Source organism: Microtus oregoni, unplaced genomic scaffold (genome assembly GCF_018167655.1).
Source record: "Microtus oregoni isolate MIOR12 unplaced genomic scaffold, Mior012 000014F_ref0000157, whole genome shotgun sequence".
Lineage (NCBI taxonomy): Eukaryota > Metazoa > Chordata > Mammalia > Rodentia > Cricetidae > Microtus > Microtus oregoni.
In genome coordinates, this window is record NW_024543073.1 from 41667052 (window position 1) to 41685970 (window position 18919).

General features: G+C 43.1%; 1 protein-coding gene across 1 annotated transcript in view; it reads left to right on the plus strand.

The window, feature by feature from the left end:
* Arhgap10 (Rho GTPase activating protein 10) overlaps window positions 1–18919 on the plus strand; it is a 259737-nt gene that overhangs the window by 172536 nt on the left and 68282 nt on the right. The window contains exons 17-18 of the mRNA XM_041663469.1: window positions 4344–4449; window positions 5839–5998. Of these exons, the coding sequence (XP_041519403.1) occupies window positions 4344–4449; window positions 5839–5998 (266 nt within the window). The remainder of the gene's footprint in view (window positions 1–4343; window positions 4450–5838; window positions 5999–18919) is intronic.

Genomic DNA, 18919 nt, shown 5'->3' on the forward strand with positions numbered 1-18919 from the left:
AATGCACATAAAATAAAAATAAATAAATTTAAAAAAGCAAGCAAGCAAAAAGATTTGGTAGCGGATCATGCATGGACATTAACAGTTACCCATTCCTTCTTTACTTTGGCAGAAACTAAATGTGTAAGGCCACAGCAGATTCTTGACTCCAGGGCCAGTTCTGTCTTCATTACACTATGGATACCTGGTACTGGCACGAACAGAATACTATAGAACAGGCTGATCAATATTCAGCTTTTAGGGGGTTGAATAGATAATGGATTTGGAGACGGTATAATCTGGAGATAGTTTCACTTATAAAGACATTTATATAGACAACACAGACAGAAGGATTATTATGCGATAATGCCTGAAGCACAAACTACTTGATAATGAATCATATAGGCTACATGTTGAGTGAAAAGGGCCAAGAGCTGGTGAATTTTAATGTGAGGTTAGGTAGTTTTTGACTCCTGTACCCATGAGTGTTTGTTCATGCCCATTCTGTGTATCTGCAGTATGATGAGAGTGTGTGCTTGGTGCAGACAGAACTGGGTATGTTTTTGCCGTACAACTCTGTTTTTATCCTCAGTACTGATCATTCTTCTGAAGGGTACTGCTGTTAGCTGATTCAGAGTTAAGGACATTGAGAGTGAGGGTTACATATAAAGTACTTTGATAGATTGTAGAGGCCATTACTTAAAATTAAAACTTACCTCCACTGGCTGGACTCTGCAGTATTGATTTTCATAGGCTCATTGACAGTAGCTGAAATTGTACCCCCCGCCACACACACACACTCCCTGGACTTTAATCTGTTAGAAAACTTACAGCAGTCCCCTTGGATCCTATGCCACTGCTGCCTGAACATGGCCTTTAATGTTACCTTCTTGTGAGGTCGCAGCTCCAGACTGTGAGATTCCTAATTTGTTGCAGAAAGAGTCACTGTGTTGGCTGTATTAAACTGCACACAGAGAGAAAGCTTTTGAGAAAGGGCAGAATACAGTTGTGTTGAGAATTATTTCAAAAAAGAGAATTTGTCTGATCAAGGAAGTGGGGGAAGGTTTTCTTGGAAAAAACACAAGCAAATGCTTAGTTGTTTTGATTTCTTCCCTGTGGCATTTTTGGCAAACAAGAAAGAAATTAAATTTAGCTAGAGGAAAGTTTCAGGTTGTTCATCATATATCCTGGAAGAGCTGAGGAGCATCAGCCTGCATCTCTGAGTTTTTGCACTCTAGAGAAAGAGCGATTATGGAATGAGGTTTTACATTACACGAGTTAGTGCCATGAGAATTATTACCATGTGTGACCAACAGTGGAGTGTTCAGAATCCTAATGCCAAATGGCTTTTATCAGGTGAGGGAAGTTCCTACCCATTAGGAGGTAACGAGGCCTGAGATGGTGGGGTTTGCTGGTCTATTAAACTGTGTGTTGCAAAGAGTCAAGTAGACGCAATAGTTCTGTCACCTGTTGGGTCCGTACCCAGTGTTTAGTTTCCTGCCTGTGTGGTCTTGCTATCAGAGTTCTCATGCTGATTTGTATAGCAGGGCTATTATAAAGGAATACTGTAGCTCCTGTAGTTGGCATGGATTCGTACCTCCGTGCAGTTGCAATTGAAAGGGACCCACACTAATCTGGTTTAATGAGGAAAGCTACACGTGCTAGATGGGTTTTCTCGGTCCAGTGTGTTTAGGGCAGAGTGTGACTTCTCCTTTCCCTCCTTTGTGAGTACCTGTCCTCTAGTACTCAGTGCTTCCTGGGAAGGCGCGTGGGAGCAGATCCTCTTGCATTTTGCATATGTGCTTATAAGAATTGAGTGCAGTTACAGAAATCAGATGGCCAAAGTTACTCTCCTCCTTTTGAATACTGGTGAATTGGGATTGTGGTTAAACTCATTTTCCGTTGAAAGCGGTGCAGCTTACCTTGTTTTGCTACAAGTCTGCGAGCTCAGCTGGAGATTAAAATGACGCCACACAACCAGCCTTTGTGGTTGCCGTCATGCCAGCATGGGAACTAACTTTGATTCTTTCCCACTGTGTGGCGGTTTCTGTGTATTCTGGATGCTGAGAACATGCTCTCACCTTCACTGAAGGGGCGTCAGGCTTCGCTGGCCCCTTCTTTTCCTTTCATCGTTTTATTTATTTTATTCCTATCATTTTCTGTTGAGAATGTGAGCTTCTCAAGTTGATAACACGAAGATAAGAATTTTGTTTGTATTCTCGCTACAAAGTGTGTGTATCTTTTTGTCTCTTATTGTCAATGAAAACCTCAACTGTTCTGTACTGAATTCATCGAAAACATTTTTCAATCTTAGAAATTCGAAAGTCTTAACTGTTGACTGCACTTGTTGGGCTTCACTAAAAGAACCAGAAGCACCTATCTACGAGATATTGTGCTCTGCTTTGGGGGCTAGAAATCCATAAGCTACAAGTGCCTTGAATTGAAAGGATTGTGTCTACTGTGCAAAGCTGGTAGCAGCTACCTGAAAGCCTTCCACTGTGAAGCCTATTGCTCTTGAGAATGATGTAGTCTGTTCTGTAGTCAGTGGTGAGCATGGACCATCCTGCTGGGTTGGACTCACGTTGGACTTAACATGAGGTAGATAGCTTAATCCTGGGTACCAGTCTGGTGTTGTGTCTTTAAAACCAGCTTCCAACTGTTGCCTTCCAACTGTTGCTCAAACTAGAATACTTGTACTTCTGTGTTGTGTGTTTGCTTTTTATAGCTAGGTTACTTGTGCAGCACTGAATAACCAAAGCCATTTTTAATGAGAGACAGTGTAGGAACCAGTGCATGATATTTGCTTAACCAGAGCATTCCATTTGATTCTTGCTGGGAGGCACACACGAGGAAGAATGCGGACATGTGGGCATTACAGGGACTGAGTTTGTAATGTCTCCTGCTTTGCTTAGCTGGATGTGTTCACTTCACAGTAGGTGAGGACCACAGGAGGATAGGCTGAAGCTGGTGTGTCTCCTAGGAGCTACTTGGAAGGTTACTGCCTGTAACTTCCTTACATTATGATATTATTGGCACACATCATTTACATATTAAAAGAATTTGATGGTTTGCCCATGTGTTTTGTTAAGCTCTCATAAGCTTGCTCATATCTATGGCCTCATCTGCTGCCGTGGTTGTTATGACATCATAAGCAAATAGACATTGAAATGTGGTGGATGCTGATGTGTGATTTTTCAGTTCTGATTTTTTTTTTTTTTGCCACAGCAAACTCTTAAGTCTAAGGCACATTATAGGAATTTAGTGTACAATTAATTAAGTACCCTAAATAAAAATGATATGCTTTTCATTCTTTGTCAGCTAATGTCAATGAAAATATGGCGAAATGCAGATAGCATAAGTAATAGAAAATAATGTATTTTAGCAAGATTTTTGGGGTGGGTAGGACTATATTACCTTGTGGAAATGTCTATTAGTAGAAAGATTTAATGTCAAAACAAAACAGTGTCAATTGAAGAGCTCAAGGTGCAGGTACGGGAGAAGTGTGTGTGTGTGTGTGTGTGTGTGTGTGTGTGTGTGTGTGTGAGAGAGAGAGAGAGAGAGAGAGAGAGAGAGAGAGAGAGAGAAAGAGAGAGAGAGAGAGAGAGAGAGAGAGAGAGAGATATCTGGTGGATTATAGAAGCTCCTGGGAAGAGGGACTTGAGACATGAAGTGGAAGGTTCTACTCTTTTCTCAGACAATTCTCAAATGCTGTTCATTGTTAGAAAGGAGGAACACATCAGTGGAGGGGGAATCATCTCCTTAGCTCACATTTCCAAGTGGTGATTCCTGAAGTATCACACTAGGTTTTCACTGTAGAGTCGGGGAATAGCCGTCTTTCATTACAGCGCCTTTAAGGTTCTAAAGTCCAGATGACAAAATTGCTATCCTTGATAGTGGTGCTTATTCCTGTGCACATATAACTGCTTCTTCACTTTCTGCTTTTATTGTTATTTAAAAAATCAAAGCAATGATTTGAAATTATGTTCTTATTAATAACTTCAACATTAGACAGTCATCTTAATTAACATCTATAGACTTTTATATATAACCTCTTATTAAACATTTCTTTTGCTTTTGATATTTTGGCTGATAAATGTGCTTTTTCTTCTGATATATTTAGCGCTGCTGTTGGACTTAGGTCACGTGAACTGGGCTGACTAGAAGGGATGCTGGCAAGGGAACTGCTGAGGCAGTGTGTGCCATTAGCACCAGCCCGGGAAAGGCATGCATTAGGAAAGGCCAATAATGCTTAAGTGCCTTCTCTTTTCAGATCCTGAACAAACGGCTATGATTTCTAGTTAGGGGTAATATTTTTGATTCTAAGTACTCTTATTAACTCTTTTTCCTTTCCTTTTTAAAAAAAGAAAGTGGCAGCCCGGAGGCCCGTGTTAATGCCATCCATTTCTTGGTGCACAAACTGCCAGAGAAAAACAAGGAGATGTTGGATATCTTGGTGAAACACCTAACCAAGTGAGTGTTCTTCCCTCTGCCTGCTCAGAGGCTAGGTAATGATTGACACCGCTGCCAACAGCTAGTGAAAGGAGAGGGTATTATATATTGCCCCATCCCAGATTATGGAAGTATGATTATAAATCTGTTAGCAGATTGAGCTTGGTTCTACACACACCCAGTGCTGTGGTTGAGCATGTCCTTTAAAAACTCCAGTCTAGTCATGGGTCTGGCCCATTCATGTTTCCTATCTAAAAAGCAGAATGTATTAACTCAGTTGAGAAATTAACCTTTTCAAGTAAAAACGAACCTCAGATCCCTCTACCTATAAAATTTGAGTGAGGAGCAGTATTTGGAACTGTGGTTTCAGTGGCCACAGTAGGACACAATAAATGACGGCCCTGCTCTGTGATGTATGGAGTAGAGAGAATGCTGAAATGGTTTCAGCTCAGTTCAAAGGGGCAAGGTGTGCAAGACCTTGGAGAATGTTTGTCAGACTGAGCTGTCATGCTGAACGGTCTCTGGTGGGACGGCGTCCTGAATCAAGTTGTAGGACCACTGGGAGCACCTATGCAGGGTGCTCCTGGAGCTGCAGGACTGGCAGGAGTGGGTGACACTGCTGTGATGGAGCACACTGATTGTCAGGAAGTGGGGCAAGGACCTAGACATCTGTGGAAGCAGGGGAATGATGATCTGGGGAAAGGGGGAGTGTCCAAGCCGCTGTTTTTTTTGTGCAGCTAATATATGATAAATGTGGATTTTGTGGAGGAAGACATGCTTGTTGAAATGACTAGCAATATGACTTATTCTTGTGAAACAAATACGATTAATTTAGGAAATTCTATTTTTATTTTCAATCAGCGGCTCAAGACAACTGCACAATTCTTTATAGCTGCATAAATCCGCTTATCTGTTTAATATTGAGCATGCACATATAAGTAGTGATAATGGACCTGTTGAGAGGAAGGAGCTGGCTATCATGGGGACTGCCAGTGGGAACAGCTTCATAAAACTTCACCTGGGCAAGGTCTTAGCTATGTTAGCCATCTTTCCATGCCCGTAACACACCCCGAGAGATCACTGAGAGGAGGAAAGCCTTGTCCTGCCTCGCTCCCTGTCTGAGCAGCTGCTGCCCTAGGTCAGCTGACTCTGTTGCTTTGGACAGGAAGTGAATCAGAATAACATGATGGAGGGAGCCTGGAGCTGAGGAGACTGGTTATTGTGGGGTGGGGGTGGGGGGACGGTGGGGAGAGAACGGAAAGCCTGTGTGCCGCTGCTGCTCTTGGTCCAGCTGTCACAGGCGGACACCGAGGGCAACTTGAGTTAAGGAAATGCAGAGTTACAGAATATTAAATGCTCTCTCTAGATCACTACCAAACAACGATTCTTTTCCTTCTTCTTCAATATTAGTGTGTCAAATCACTCGAAGCAGAACCTAATGACCGTGGCAAATTTAGGAGTGGTGTTTGGCCCAACCCTGATGAGACCGCAGGAAGAAACTGTTGCCGCCATCATGGATCTGAAGTTTCAGAATATCGTTGTAGAAATCTTAATTGAAAACCATGAGAAGGTACCGTTCTTTTCTTCTTCATTAGTAGTTATGAGTTTGGTTTGTTAGCGTGTGCATGGCCTTGTTATTAGTCTGTTTCTATTTCATCATGGCTGTGAATTTATTCCTAAGAAGTTAACATCCACCTCTGTCTTCTGGTGGAGTTCCGTGAACTTGATCCTTACCGGCCTCCTCTTACCTCACTGCTTTATTGAAGAAACATTGCAGCCAGATGCAGATGAATAGGCAGCGTCAATGTGATTGTGGATGTTTAGGCTTTTAAAAAGAATTACATTCCTGCCCTTGGATTGCCCCAATTTTATGTGTTAGTCACACTCTGTGCTTTTGGTCAAGTAAAGACTTTTTAACTTAAAGAAAAAGCAAATGGAAGTGAGATGGAGCTGGAGATGATTTGAGGTGGACCCTTTCTGCCGTTGTGACAGAGTACCACAGTCAGCTCACAAAGAGAGGGCCTTATCTTGGCTCACGGTTTCAGAGGTTCCTAGGAAGCATGGTTGTGTGGCCTTGCTGTTTGGGCCTGTGGAAGCATGGTAAATCCTGCAATACTGTGTGGAAGAGCAGGCTGGTTTCTGGTTGGAACCATGGACAGAGAGAGACAGGAAGGGAAAAGGAGTAAAGGAGGAGAAAGGAAAGCGAACTTCTCTCTCATGAGAGTACATGAGAATTTCTCTTTCATGAGCCAGCATTGCTCACCAAGAAGGATGTGTTGCTTTTGCCTCTGGTTAGAGCTTGAGAGCTTCAGTCTGGAGCATGGGGGGAAGATTCCCTTCAGGTTCTGGAGGATTTGGTACCAAAGTTCAGTCCTGAGTGTGATTGTGGCTGGTGTGTAGTCTGCCCCATAACAGTGTGTGTTAGGATGCAGCTGACTTCTTTTGGAGGCAACTCAGTGCAGGTGTGTGTGTGTTTGTGTGTGTGTGCACACACATCCCGCACTGTGTGAGAGAGTGGCTTTGGATGCTCTGTTGTGTGTGTGTGTGTGTGTGTGTGTGTGTGTGTGTGTGTGTGTGCGCGCACACATCTTGCACTGTGTGAGAGAGTGGCTTTGGGTGCTCAGTGACACTTTCTTCTTCATCTCCACCTTCAAAACTAAGTTCCTTCCTATTCAGAAAAATAAAGATAGGCGCTCAGGGCTGAACAAGGTGCACTTTCACCCTTAACAAAACATACACAGTTTAACAGAAGAGCACTTTTTTTGGGGTGGGGGGTGGCCTAGCAAAGCTCTTAGCCTTTTTGGACCTCTCCTAATTTGAAGTATATAGTCTACCCCTCTTCTTGTCCTAAAATTTTCAGCTTGTTACTGGCACTACCAAATCTGTGGGTGCACTTGGTGAAGAATTTCTGGTTTAAAGTCAACTCTTAGATGGCTGTCATCTTGTTCAATACTTTGTGACCCAGGCAAGACATGACTTTAGAGTCTTTCAAGAACTTGTAGAGGGTCTCCCATTCTGCCAACTGTAGCTCATAACTCTAGCTAATAAGTCTTCTGTGACTGCCTCTGAGATAGGGGATGTGAAGGCCATAGAAACAGTAGGACTCATAGTTGTGTGCTAAAAAGAGGGTTTTTCTCTTTTTTAAGTTAAGATCATATCGTGTGCCAAGCCTGTATCAGGTACTTCAGTGTAGAGATGAAACTGGCAGGCCTTGTTGGACAGTTGGCGAGAACCATATTAGGTTCTTAATCCTGTAACTTGTATCTCCGTCTAATGTGCTTTGAAGCTTTTTCCTTCGGTAGTGTCTGTTCTTTCTGCTGGACTGCTGAGGACAATGGTACTTGTATATACTTATCTGCCACCTATTAGAGACACAGGGAATGGCTACTGAATGAAGTAATGCATCCCGTATACCCTGAAGGAACGAGGCAGCAGGCAGAGACAGAGCCCCTTTGGATCAACTGTGAGGACAGCTCTTTTTGGGTCCCTGAGTTCCTGTTTGTTGGAGTAGTTTTGGTGCGTGCAAACGTAGATTTGTTCTGACAGGATAAACTTGGTACCTGATCTATCACTTCTGTGGTAAGGGCAGTTTGTTTGGGTAGAAGAGTCCTCTTGTTTTGGTAGCTGCTGGTGGTGAATTTATGCCATCGTTTCTGATCCGGTCACACTGTTGTTAAGCCTCCTTGGCATGCACTGAGTCACTTGGGAAGGTGGCTATTGTTCGTTTTTAGAAGAACATATCATTAGACTACCATCTTCGGAAAGTCTCGGTAGCTCAGCTGTCGGTCTAGTAAATCTTTATTAGAGACCGCTGGTGCAGAAGTTCATCTCTGAGACTGGGTAAGGTGGACTGCCAGCCCCCTGCTGGGAAATGTGCATGCGATGTTTGTGCAGGGACGTCGGGATGGCCTTCCACGTTGTTAGATCTTGTGGTAATTTCTGAGTACCCTGGACCAGTCCTTGTGTGCAGGCAGAAGAGGGCAGCCGTGCGCTCAACTCTCAGCCAAGCATAGGTTTGTGGTTCTTCTCTGACCTCTCCATAAATGAAACTGCTGAGATTTCCTCTTTTTTAAAAAATATGTTTTTAATTGAAACAGAATTACATCACTTCCCTCCATCCTTTCCCCCTTCCAGCCTCTCCCAGCTACCCTCTCTCCAACCCTCCATCTCCTTCTTCTACAGTGTTCTCTGTGCCGTAGATTCAGGGGGCTGTGATGGAGGTATACCCACTGGGGCTGGGTTTCCCACAGTCCACTGGTCTCTCAGTGTGTTCAGTTGTGGTCTTCTGCAATTTTCCATTTGCTGGAAAGACAGGCTTCTTTGATGAAAGGTGACGGGGGCACCCCGAGATTTCCTCTTGTGGAAAGGGAGGTAGGCAGTTGGAAGCAAGGCTGAGGCTAGACATATATAGGAGGATATGGCTGAGGGGGTGGCAGCTTGCTTTCATTCACATTCCCTCACTTCCTGTGTATTTCAAAGTTCTTTGTTTCTGAACCGTTAACGGGGCTGCATGTCTGAGATAGGCCCTGCTGCATGGAAGAGTAATCCTGTTGTCACAGGTGGGTGTGAAAACTCCATGTGAGCCAACCCCCCCCCCCCCAGTGGACTGGACTGGAGGGAGGGAGGAGTAATTCCCCTGGTAGATGTTGAGGAAAGTGAGAGTGAGGGCAGGAGGGCTTAGAAAGGCTGCCTTACTGCAGTGAGTGGAGGGGAGGCCAGCCCAGCCTGAGGGAGTGTGCAGAGGAGGGTCGTGTGGACGGTGCCCAGACATTGAGGCAGGGCACACAAGGACTTGACGGAGGTGCTTTTTTTTTTTCTTTTTTGTCATTGCTTATTTTCCTTCCTGGGATTGGGGAAATTGTCAAACATTGGAAAGTCACCAAAGCAAAGAGGAACGCCGATGTTATTGAGGCAGAAGAGCTCCAGCTGGGTTTGGAGTGAGGAAAAGACCAAGTTCTCTGCTTTGGAGAGCATGGTTTCTCAGCCCCTTTGCTGTTTCTTATAAAATCCATATGTACTTGCTAGGAAACTCACTCCATATGCCTTGGTTTCTTTTGCACACTAAACATTAAGATGTTGTTTTAGAAGAGATGGTCCTGGGCCAAGACCATTATCAGGGTGGTGTGTGTGTTTTCTTTTCTTTGCAAGACTGAAAATTGTGTTTTCATTTTAAAATGGGCACTTTGAATTCCCACAGATTTTCCGACCGTGGTTATACCTATGGCTTTGCTGCTTTTATGTACTTGTAATACTTTAATTCAGAGCACTGTTTCCTGAGTGCCTGTTGTGAGTTAGGTGTGTGAGATTTGGGGAGAATACGTGAATCCTGTTATGGGGAGGAGAAGTGTTTTAGAAGTAGCCGTAAGATACCCTGTGGGAAACTGGGAGAATTCTGAGGATTTCAGGGGAGAGATTATGTCATCTTTGGGGTGTGTGTATGTGTTGAGAAGTATTCCTGAGAAGCTAGTGAGAGTGGGGGTGTAGGTTAGGAGATGGTTGATGAGAGAAGCAAAAGCGGAAGTATGAAATGAGGCTAGAAAGGGAATTGGCGGGCTGAGAGCGCCCAGGTACCTGGGTTGCTCCGGGTTGGGTGGGCAGGCTGAGAGTGCCCTGCAGGTACCTGGATAGCTCAGGGTTTTATGTAAACTTGCTTCAGGCCACTTAATTGACTGATGTTATAACAGCAAGTAGAGACACACAGAATGAGGAGGGAGGGTCAAGAAGTCAGGGCTTTCCAGGGTGAAGAACATCACTCCGCAGATCCAGTGTCTCGTTTATGTGTGTCTCAGAGAAAAAAGGAACAGTTCAACCTTGGGAGAACTCGCAGGAAATGCAAATAGAAAGTATAATAGTTTAGGACATGAGACTGGCTTTGGTTCATTTAAATATTGTATTTGCATAGGACGCTAATGGGGTTGGAGGTTTTTGTGTTTACAGACATTTAAAATACTTGCTGAAAACATAAAGTTGAGCACTGTTGTGCATGCCTATAGTCCAAAAGACTGAGGTAGATGGACACCGAGTTCCAGGATGGCCTGCCCAGGTTGTTGACAAGACTAGTTCAGTGATAGCACAGATGGGGCACACGCTTCAGTCTTCTATAGTGCATCCTGTCTAGACAACACTGCTTCAGTCTTCTATAGTGCATCCTGTCTAGACAACACTGCTTCAGTCTTCTATAGTGCATCCTGTCTAGACAACACCACCACTTCAGTCTTCTATAGTGCATCCTGTCTAGACAACACTGCTTCAGTCTTCTATAGTGCATCCTGTCTAGACAACACCACCACTTCAGTCTTCTATAGTGCATCCTGTCTAGACAACACTGCTTCAGTCTTCTATAGTGCATCCTGTCTAGACAACACCACCGCTTCAGTCTTCTATAGTGCATCCTGTCTAGACAACACCACCACTTCAGTCTTCTATAGTGCATCCTGTCTAGACAACACTGCTTCAGTCTTCTATAGTGCATCCTGTCTAGACAACACCACCACTTCAGTCTTCTATAGTGCATCCTGTCTAGACAACACTGCTTCAGTCTTCTATAGTGCATCCTGTCTAGACAACACCACCACTTCAGTCTTCTATAGTGCATCCTGTCTAGACAACACTGCTTCAGTCTTCTATAGTGCATCCTGTCTAGACAACACCACCGCTTCAGTCTTCTATAGTGCATCCTGTCTAGACAACACCACCACTTCAGTCTTCTATAGTGCATCCTGTCTAGACAACACCACCGCTTCAGTCTTCTATAGTGCATCCTGTCTAGACAACACCACCACTTCAGTCTTCTATAGTGCATCCTGTCTAGACAACACCACCACTTCAGTCTTCTGTAGTGCATCCTGTCTAGACAACACCACCACCAACGGACACCCAAACTGTGTGCTCATTCGGGAACACATGGTGACCTGCCTGATCTCATTAATACATGCAATCAGATCTACACAGGCACGAAATTTCTGTATATAATACCCTGTGAGAAATGAGCCTGTTCATAGTGACACAGCCAGATGAGGGTGCTTGAGCTTACACTGGGAATGTTTGATGTCACTTGCTTTGATATTGCTAGAATCAAATCCTTGAGAAAATGTCAAGATTTTAGTATTGGTAATAAAAGAGGAGTCATAAGAGATCGTGTTTATGTCAGGGTTGCTGAGGAGTGTGGCTAAGCATGCTAGTGGTTGCCTAGGAAATGAGACACTGTAAAGCATGCCATCTGGGCAGTGTAGTTTCCCCACTGACTGCCTGGCCCCTTCTGTGTGTCATGGTCTCTCTCTCTCTTTTTACTTAATTGTTTACTGGGTTGGATTACCCTAAGTTGATCTTAGACAACAGATCTGAAATAGTTGTGGATCATACTACCTGTGATCTCACTACATGATGTCCTGAAATAGCTTTAGAAATTTGAAGTTACACTAAGCATTCTAAGTAGAACAAGATGAATATGAAATACCATAGCAGTAGAATGTAATGGAATGAGTTTTTAATTTTTTTTGAGTTATGAGCAAGTCTTGAAAATAAGTCCCACACTTTTCATAGAGATGTTGGGATAGTAAAGGGTGCATCAGTGCATATAATAAACAGCTCTTACCGGAGAACTTAGAGTGAGGATATGTCCAGTGTCAGGGTTTAATTTTGTGGATAATGAAGTCCTTACTTCACCACTTCTAATCTGAAATCTAATCTGATTGAATCTGAAAGTACAAATTCAGAAATGCTTCAAAATTGGGAAGTATGGAGTGTTACATTGATGTGTTGCACTCATCGGTTCAAGTTTTCCGTCCGAGGATGCTCACAGACATGTGCACTGTGGCAATCTAGAGACAGAACCTTTACCAGACTAGCATACTTGCAGAAGAAAAGGATTCCTTGCTACCTGTATATATGCAAAGCTTAGAGAAAACTTATTTCCTCTGTCTGTCTGTCTGTCTATCTATCTGTCATCTATCTATCTATCTATCACCTATCCATCCACCCATCCATCCATCCATCCATCCACTTATTTATTCATTCATTCACTTGTTTGCATATTTGTTTGTTTATTCATTCATTCATTTATTTATTTTTACCTCTGAGTTCTGCCTCTCTGTGCCTTACTGGTCCTTCTGTACATGTGTTGCCTTTATTGGTTAATGAATAAAGAATCTGTCTTGGGCCTGGCAGGGCAGAATAGAGGTAGGCTGAGAAAACTAAACTGAATGCTGGGAGGAAGAAGGCGGAGTCAAGGAGATGCCAGGTAGCCGCCAGAGGGGAAAGACATGAGTTGTTAGCTGGAACCTTTCTGGTAGGCCACAAGCCTTGTAGTAAAATATAAAATAATAGAAATGGGTTAATTTAATATTTAAGACCTTGCTAGGAATATGCTATAGTGATTGACCAAGCAGTGATTTAATTAATACAGTTTTCTGTGTTGTTATTTTGAGTCTGGGCAGCTGGGAACAAACAAGCAGGCTCCTACAACACCTTATAATAGTTTGGTACTTAGATTTCACTGCCCAGACCCTCTGAGGTCTACTCACTGTGAGCATGAGCTTCTCTGTCACTGTTTGAAAGTTTTGGTTCCCTCTTTTCTAAGTCTGCTAGTCACTACTGGGCTAAACATAGTACTGATCAATCAATGGAATCTGGGCTGAAAAGAATGACTGTTTCATCGGGGTCACACGTCAGCTACGCTGCATATCAGATATTTACATTACAGTTCATGACAGTAGAAAAATTATGAAGAAGCCACGAAAATAATATGGTTGGAGCTGTATTAAAGGGTCGCAACATTAGGAAGATTGAGAACCACTGATCTAGAACCTTGGGATCAGGCTATAGAGAAACTGGGCTTGTTAGTATGGGGTTGTTCTTGGAGCTCAGCCTGAAGGATGCTCCAGACTGGATCTCGGATGGAGGCAGAATCAAGGAGCCCCAGCTGGCAGTTGTCTGGATGGGGACGCGGGGGCTGTAAGTGGAAACCTGGGTCAGGGCCGGGGACGGGGGGACGACACCTACAGTTTCGTTCATTCTCATAAACAGGTTCTTGCCGGTTTCGATTCGGCTTGACTGCATTCATATATTGCTGTCACTCTGGGTACCTCCTGCACTGCATCAAGGGTTGGCCACGTGGCTGTAGGTGGAAACTGGTGCTTTGAAGCTTTCCAAACCCGAACCTTTTTCAAACCTGGTCCTGAGCCCCATAATTTTATGCCTAGAACATATGAGTACTCACTTTCAGGTCTTGTCTTTTCGGGTGCTAGCCGAGTTTTTAACAGCTGAACCCTCTCCAGCCCTTCCCTTTACTTCTTATCTTCTCAGTTGAAGATGTAAAGTCAAATTACAACCATTTCCAGCATCTCTGTCTACCTTCCCACCAGCCCTTTCCCCCTCCCCTTCCCTTCCACCACTACTGTGCTACTTCACCAGCTCATGTGGAAGTTCTTTTACTGGGTAACGGTTTTCCAGGCTCTTGGGCTCTGTTCTGAGTCCTGTGCGCCCCCCTCCCATGTTACTCTGTACTTGGTTGGTCCTCTGGTCTGCCATGCGTGGCTCATCTGGCTGGTGAGCATTGAAATTTCATTTCTCACCCAAAAGGCCCCCCCACCCCGGTCTTCTGCAGCTTTGTTACATCAGTAGTGACTCTGGAAATATAATGAAAACTTTGGCTCCTATTTCAGGAAGTTCTCTTTATGTTCAAGGATTGTATATGTTATTTCAGCAATCTGTAGGACTCTTAGGATAGCAGCCTAGGCCTGTGAAGAAACTGGGTACCTAATATCCAGGAATGGTTGAATTCATGGAACTTTATCTAAACTCAGCCTTTTTTTGTCTTTTGCCCGCATTTATCATGGTTCCTCCAGAGCCTGGCAGAAGGGCATAAGAATGCCACTCATCTGATTCCTGTCTTCCCGATTGGGAACAGCAGCCATGGGGATATCTCACTATGGTAATCCTCTCTTTACCTAGGGAAGGTAGAAACACACTGAAATAGACAATTCAGAAGTCTTTTTAGGTTTACGTTAATGGGTAGAATAATGAGAAAACCTCTTTCTGTTCTTTGAGACACCCTGGCACCCAGTCTTCTGGGGATCTTGGGAAGGAGTAGGCAATGGGTTTGGCCGGGAGGGCTTGATAGATGGCTCAGTGGCTAAGAGCACTGACTACTTTTCCAGAGGACCTGGATTTGATTCCCAGGACTGATACAGTGGCTCATAAACATCTGTAATTGTTTTTTGGGGCATCCGGTGCCCTTTTCTGGCCTTAATGAGCAATAGGCATACATATGGTACATAGGCATACATATAAACACATAAAAATAAATAAAAATTTAAAAGAAAAAGTCACTCTGGACCCAATTAGATTATTTTGTTTGTTTTTCAAGACAGGGTTTCTTAGTAGCTACGGTGCCAATCCTGGAACTCGCTCCATAGACCAGGCTGGCCTCGAACTCACAGAGATCCACCTGCCTCTGCCTCCCAGTGCTGGGATTAAAGGCGTGCGCCACCACTGCCAGCGTTGTCAGTGTAATTTCATTATCTCATCTGAAGCCTGGATTTTCCTTTCCGTTCAGTGTTGCGTTTATTTAGGAAGAACTGCTTGCTCAGCATATGTTATTATCTTTGCATTATAACGTCCATTTCCTTAAACAATTTTTTAAGTGTTGGGGATTGACTCCTGGGCCCCACTAAGTACATAGTGTTAAGAAAAAATCCTAAGAAGAGCAGCTTCGCCAGCGCAAGAAAATCCAATTAAGTCAAATCAAACCAAATCAAAATGCCCGAAGTAAGATGCTCTCAGGTGGCCGAGCGCATGGCGGGGATGCAGGAAGGCAAGGAGCCCATGCAAACCCGGAACCATATGTTTCTCTACCCTGTGGGAGTGGTCAGGACCTGGCATGGCAGGGAGCCCATGCAAACCCGGAACCATGTGTTTCTCCTCTGCACAGAGCGGGCCATCCTGGCCACGTAGGAGATGTCTTATGTCAGTTTAAAAATGGTTTACCTGCTGGCAGTCAGGCCTACCCTGATTGTGCTTTCCCACTTACTGGATGCCAGCTGACTGCTGCAGAGAGGAACTTCGGGGTGGGGCTGGGGATAAGGTTTTGTTTCTTCTTCAAGGATGCTGTCATTTCCTTTCCTCTTTGATAGGTGATGCATATGTCAGTTCCCAGCACAGAGATGAGAAACCTGGAGGTAGAAATGCCGGTCACCCTGATTTAATTACTGCACATTGTATAAGCACACTGATTAGACACAGCATGCAAATGTGTGCAGTTATATCAGTAAATGTAATCAGCTTCTAAAAGTCTGGGATGGACTTCACAGAGAAGTGTGGGAGTCTACAAGAGTGCTGAGAAGGAAGGGCTGAGTCAGTCACATGCCACATGGTCTTATGTCATTGGTTCGACTTGGCCCTGGATGAAAAGTCCCTCAAAAGCACTCCTTGTTTTCACTTTCCAGTTGGCTGGCTCCCCTGAGAGTGACTGGAGGTCAGAGATCAGTGTGGTTAGCCTGGTTTCTGCTTTCACCCCTAGTCTACTTCAGCAGACATTGGGCTCCATGCTCTCTGGAGAAGGTGCTGTCTTATGTGCCCTGCCCCTGCTGTGTCTGTGTTCCCCTCCATCCCTCAGTCTGGGCTTGGGGGTGTCGGCATCACAGTGAATCATCATAGTGACCCATCTAGATTTCTCCATCCTCTGTTTGTCTTCTGGATTACTTTTTACAGAAACCCTTTGTAGGAAGATATAAAGCACACTCTAGCTTGCAGCAGGTGAGCTGACTATGCAGTGTTCACACCTGCTTTATAGATTTCTGTGGAAGCAGTGTTGCTCTTTTTAAAATACCATAGCTAGTCCTACTGAAGAGAGATTCAAATTCAGCAATTCAGGTAAGAATTTAGCTTCATTTGATGACACAGCTCCTCACTGTGCCAGCACAACTTCCCTGTTAGACAGCAGCGAGTAGTTTTCATCATCACCCACTGAACACCTTGCCAAGAACAGCTGATCACAAGTAGTTCTTGCTACTACTGTACAGATACAGGCAGCCTACAGTACTCCTACAGTAGAGTCACATCTAGTAACTTGATGATTCCAAAATATTTTGCTTTATGTGGGAATTTGCTAGAAGAGTTAGTCTTGGGGGTGTAATGTAGAGCCAGGATTGGTCATGAGTTAGTAATTGATGTAGCTAAGTGATGTGTTTAAGTTCATGATGAATTGATCATGTAACTTTTTATTCTTGCTAATAGTTAAATGATCTGATAGTTGTAGTTGGCATTTTTTATGCTGTCATTAATTCAGTGGACATTTATAAAACTGTATATTCCTTCTATATTGATAGCCACATTATATATATATATATATACATATATTTACATGTATATACACATTTACTATACATACATACACACACACATTTCAGCTTTTAGACTTGTACTATTTTTGAGAAAGATAACATTATAAGTAAGTATAAGGTCTAACCAACACTGGAGACATGGCTTGAAGGTTGTGTATTAGATCTTTGACAGGCCTGCTTTTTTATTGTCCTAAACCAGGGTCACACTCTTGGTGTCTCAGAAGTCTCATTCTACTGGGCAGTCTTTCTAAATGATTCTGGTTGTTTTCTTGGAAAATGTATTTGTACTCACAGCAGTATGATCTAGACTGGGAAGGAAGGGGCAAGATGCTTTTCCCTACGTTTCAAGTCTGCACAGAGAAGTTAGGTGTCAATGGCTGTTGAAAGAGGTTTCTATCTTGCCTGGTCCCACAGTCGTTCACATCCAAAGAAACACATAGAGGTCTACACTAATTTTAAACTAGTTGGCCTATTAGCTCAGGCTTTTTATTAACTCTTACATCTTAAATTAGCCCATAATTATTGTCGATGTCAGCCATGTGGCTTGGTACCTTTTATCAGTGAGTCATTCTCATCTTGCATCCTCTGTGACAAACTACAGATTGAGCCTTTCCTCTTCCCAGAATTCTCCTGTTCTGGTTGCCCCACCTATACTTCCTGCCTGGCTACTGGCCAATCAGCATTTTATTAAACTAGAACAACTGACAAACCTTTACAGGGTACAAGACCATTGTCCCACAGCACTTACCTCCTCCCCACCTTTTTTTCTTTTTTCAAAACAAGAACTCTGAATCGAATCTCCTTTGTTTAGCTTTTTTCTGACCATTATCCATAACAACTTGTAAGCAACATTCTAACAAAGAAAAATCCATTTTTGGGGAATGTGGGCATAGCTTTTCAGGCTGCTTCCTGCTGATTGGGGGTGCTGATAATCTTATAGGTACCTAAAAATAATTTAGAATTATAATCAAGTCCTGACTGGATTATTCTGTGAGGGAGGCTTGATCATCTCAGCTAGCAGTCTTTAAACTGTTTTTGATGTAGAACTTAGAGGAAACTCCAACAGAGGTCCTCTGAGACATTGGATCATCTGGGCCATCCACTCCTATTGGAGATTTCTCAAGGGGGGTTTTACTTGATAAAACCTGATTTTTCTTATCCCCGAATGAATCCATAGCCTCTTATTTCCTGTGGAAACAAAAGCAAAACCTCTTCTCCAAAGTAACATATCTTTTGACTTAAATTTTGAAGTCAAAGCATTTTCAAAATACATATGTTGGATTAATCCAGCAGCATTTATAACCAGCAGCTGTTGCTCCTTCTTCAGCAGTCATACAATTCAAAGGTAACACAATAAATAATATACAGTATCCGGACTCTCTGTGTATTTTCCATCTTTTTGTGGCTTTATTTTAAATTATGTTTCCTTTATTTTTATTTTTATTTATTTATTTTTTGAGAACAGGGTTTTTCTGTGTATCTTTGGCTGTCCTAGAACTCACTTTGTAGATTTGTCCTTGAACTCACAGAGGTCTGCCTACCTCTGCCTCCCAAGTGCTGGGATTAAAGGTGTTTGCCATCACACCCAACTATTCTCTTTTTCTTTTCTTTTCTTTTCTTTTCCTTCTTTGTTTCTTCCCTCCCTCCTTTCTTTTAAAGGACATTATCCTTTTACTTTTCTCTCCCAAGCCAACATATATTTTCAACAATGCTTTTTTTTAAAAAAAAAAATTTTATTTATTATGTATACAATATTCTGTCCGTGTGTATGCCTGCAGGCCAGAAGAGGGCACCAGACCTCATTACAGATGAGCCACCATGTTGTTGCTGGGAATTGAACTCAGACCTTTGTAAACTCTAGTTTCTACAGAGAGTGAATCAACCAATTAACTCCAGCAGGATTTTGTGCAATTAGTAGGTAAATTCAAGATGCTAAAGCTTGGAGTGCTTAAATGAACTTACCCAAGGTCACACAGCTTTCTGTATTCCTTTAGTCTGCCTTGTTCCAGAAGGTCTTCGGCAGTTAAGCAACAAGTTATTGTGATCTTTCTTCTTTCCTAAGAAAAATAAGTCAACAGGGTTTTTTTTTTGTAAATTTAAATATTGGTCAGTATTACATTATGGAGGGCTCCTAGTTTAAATTGCACAAA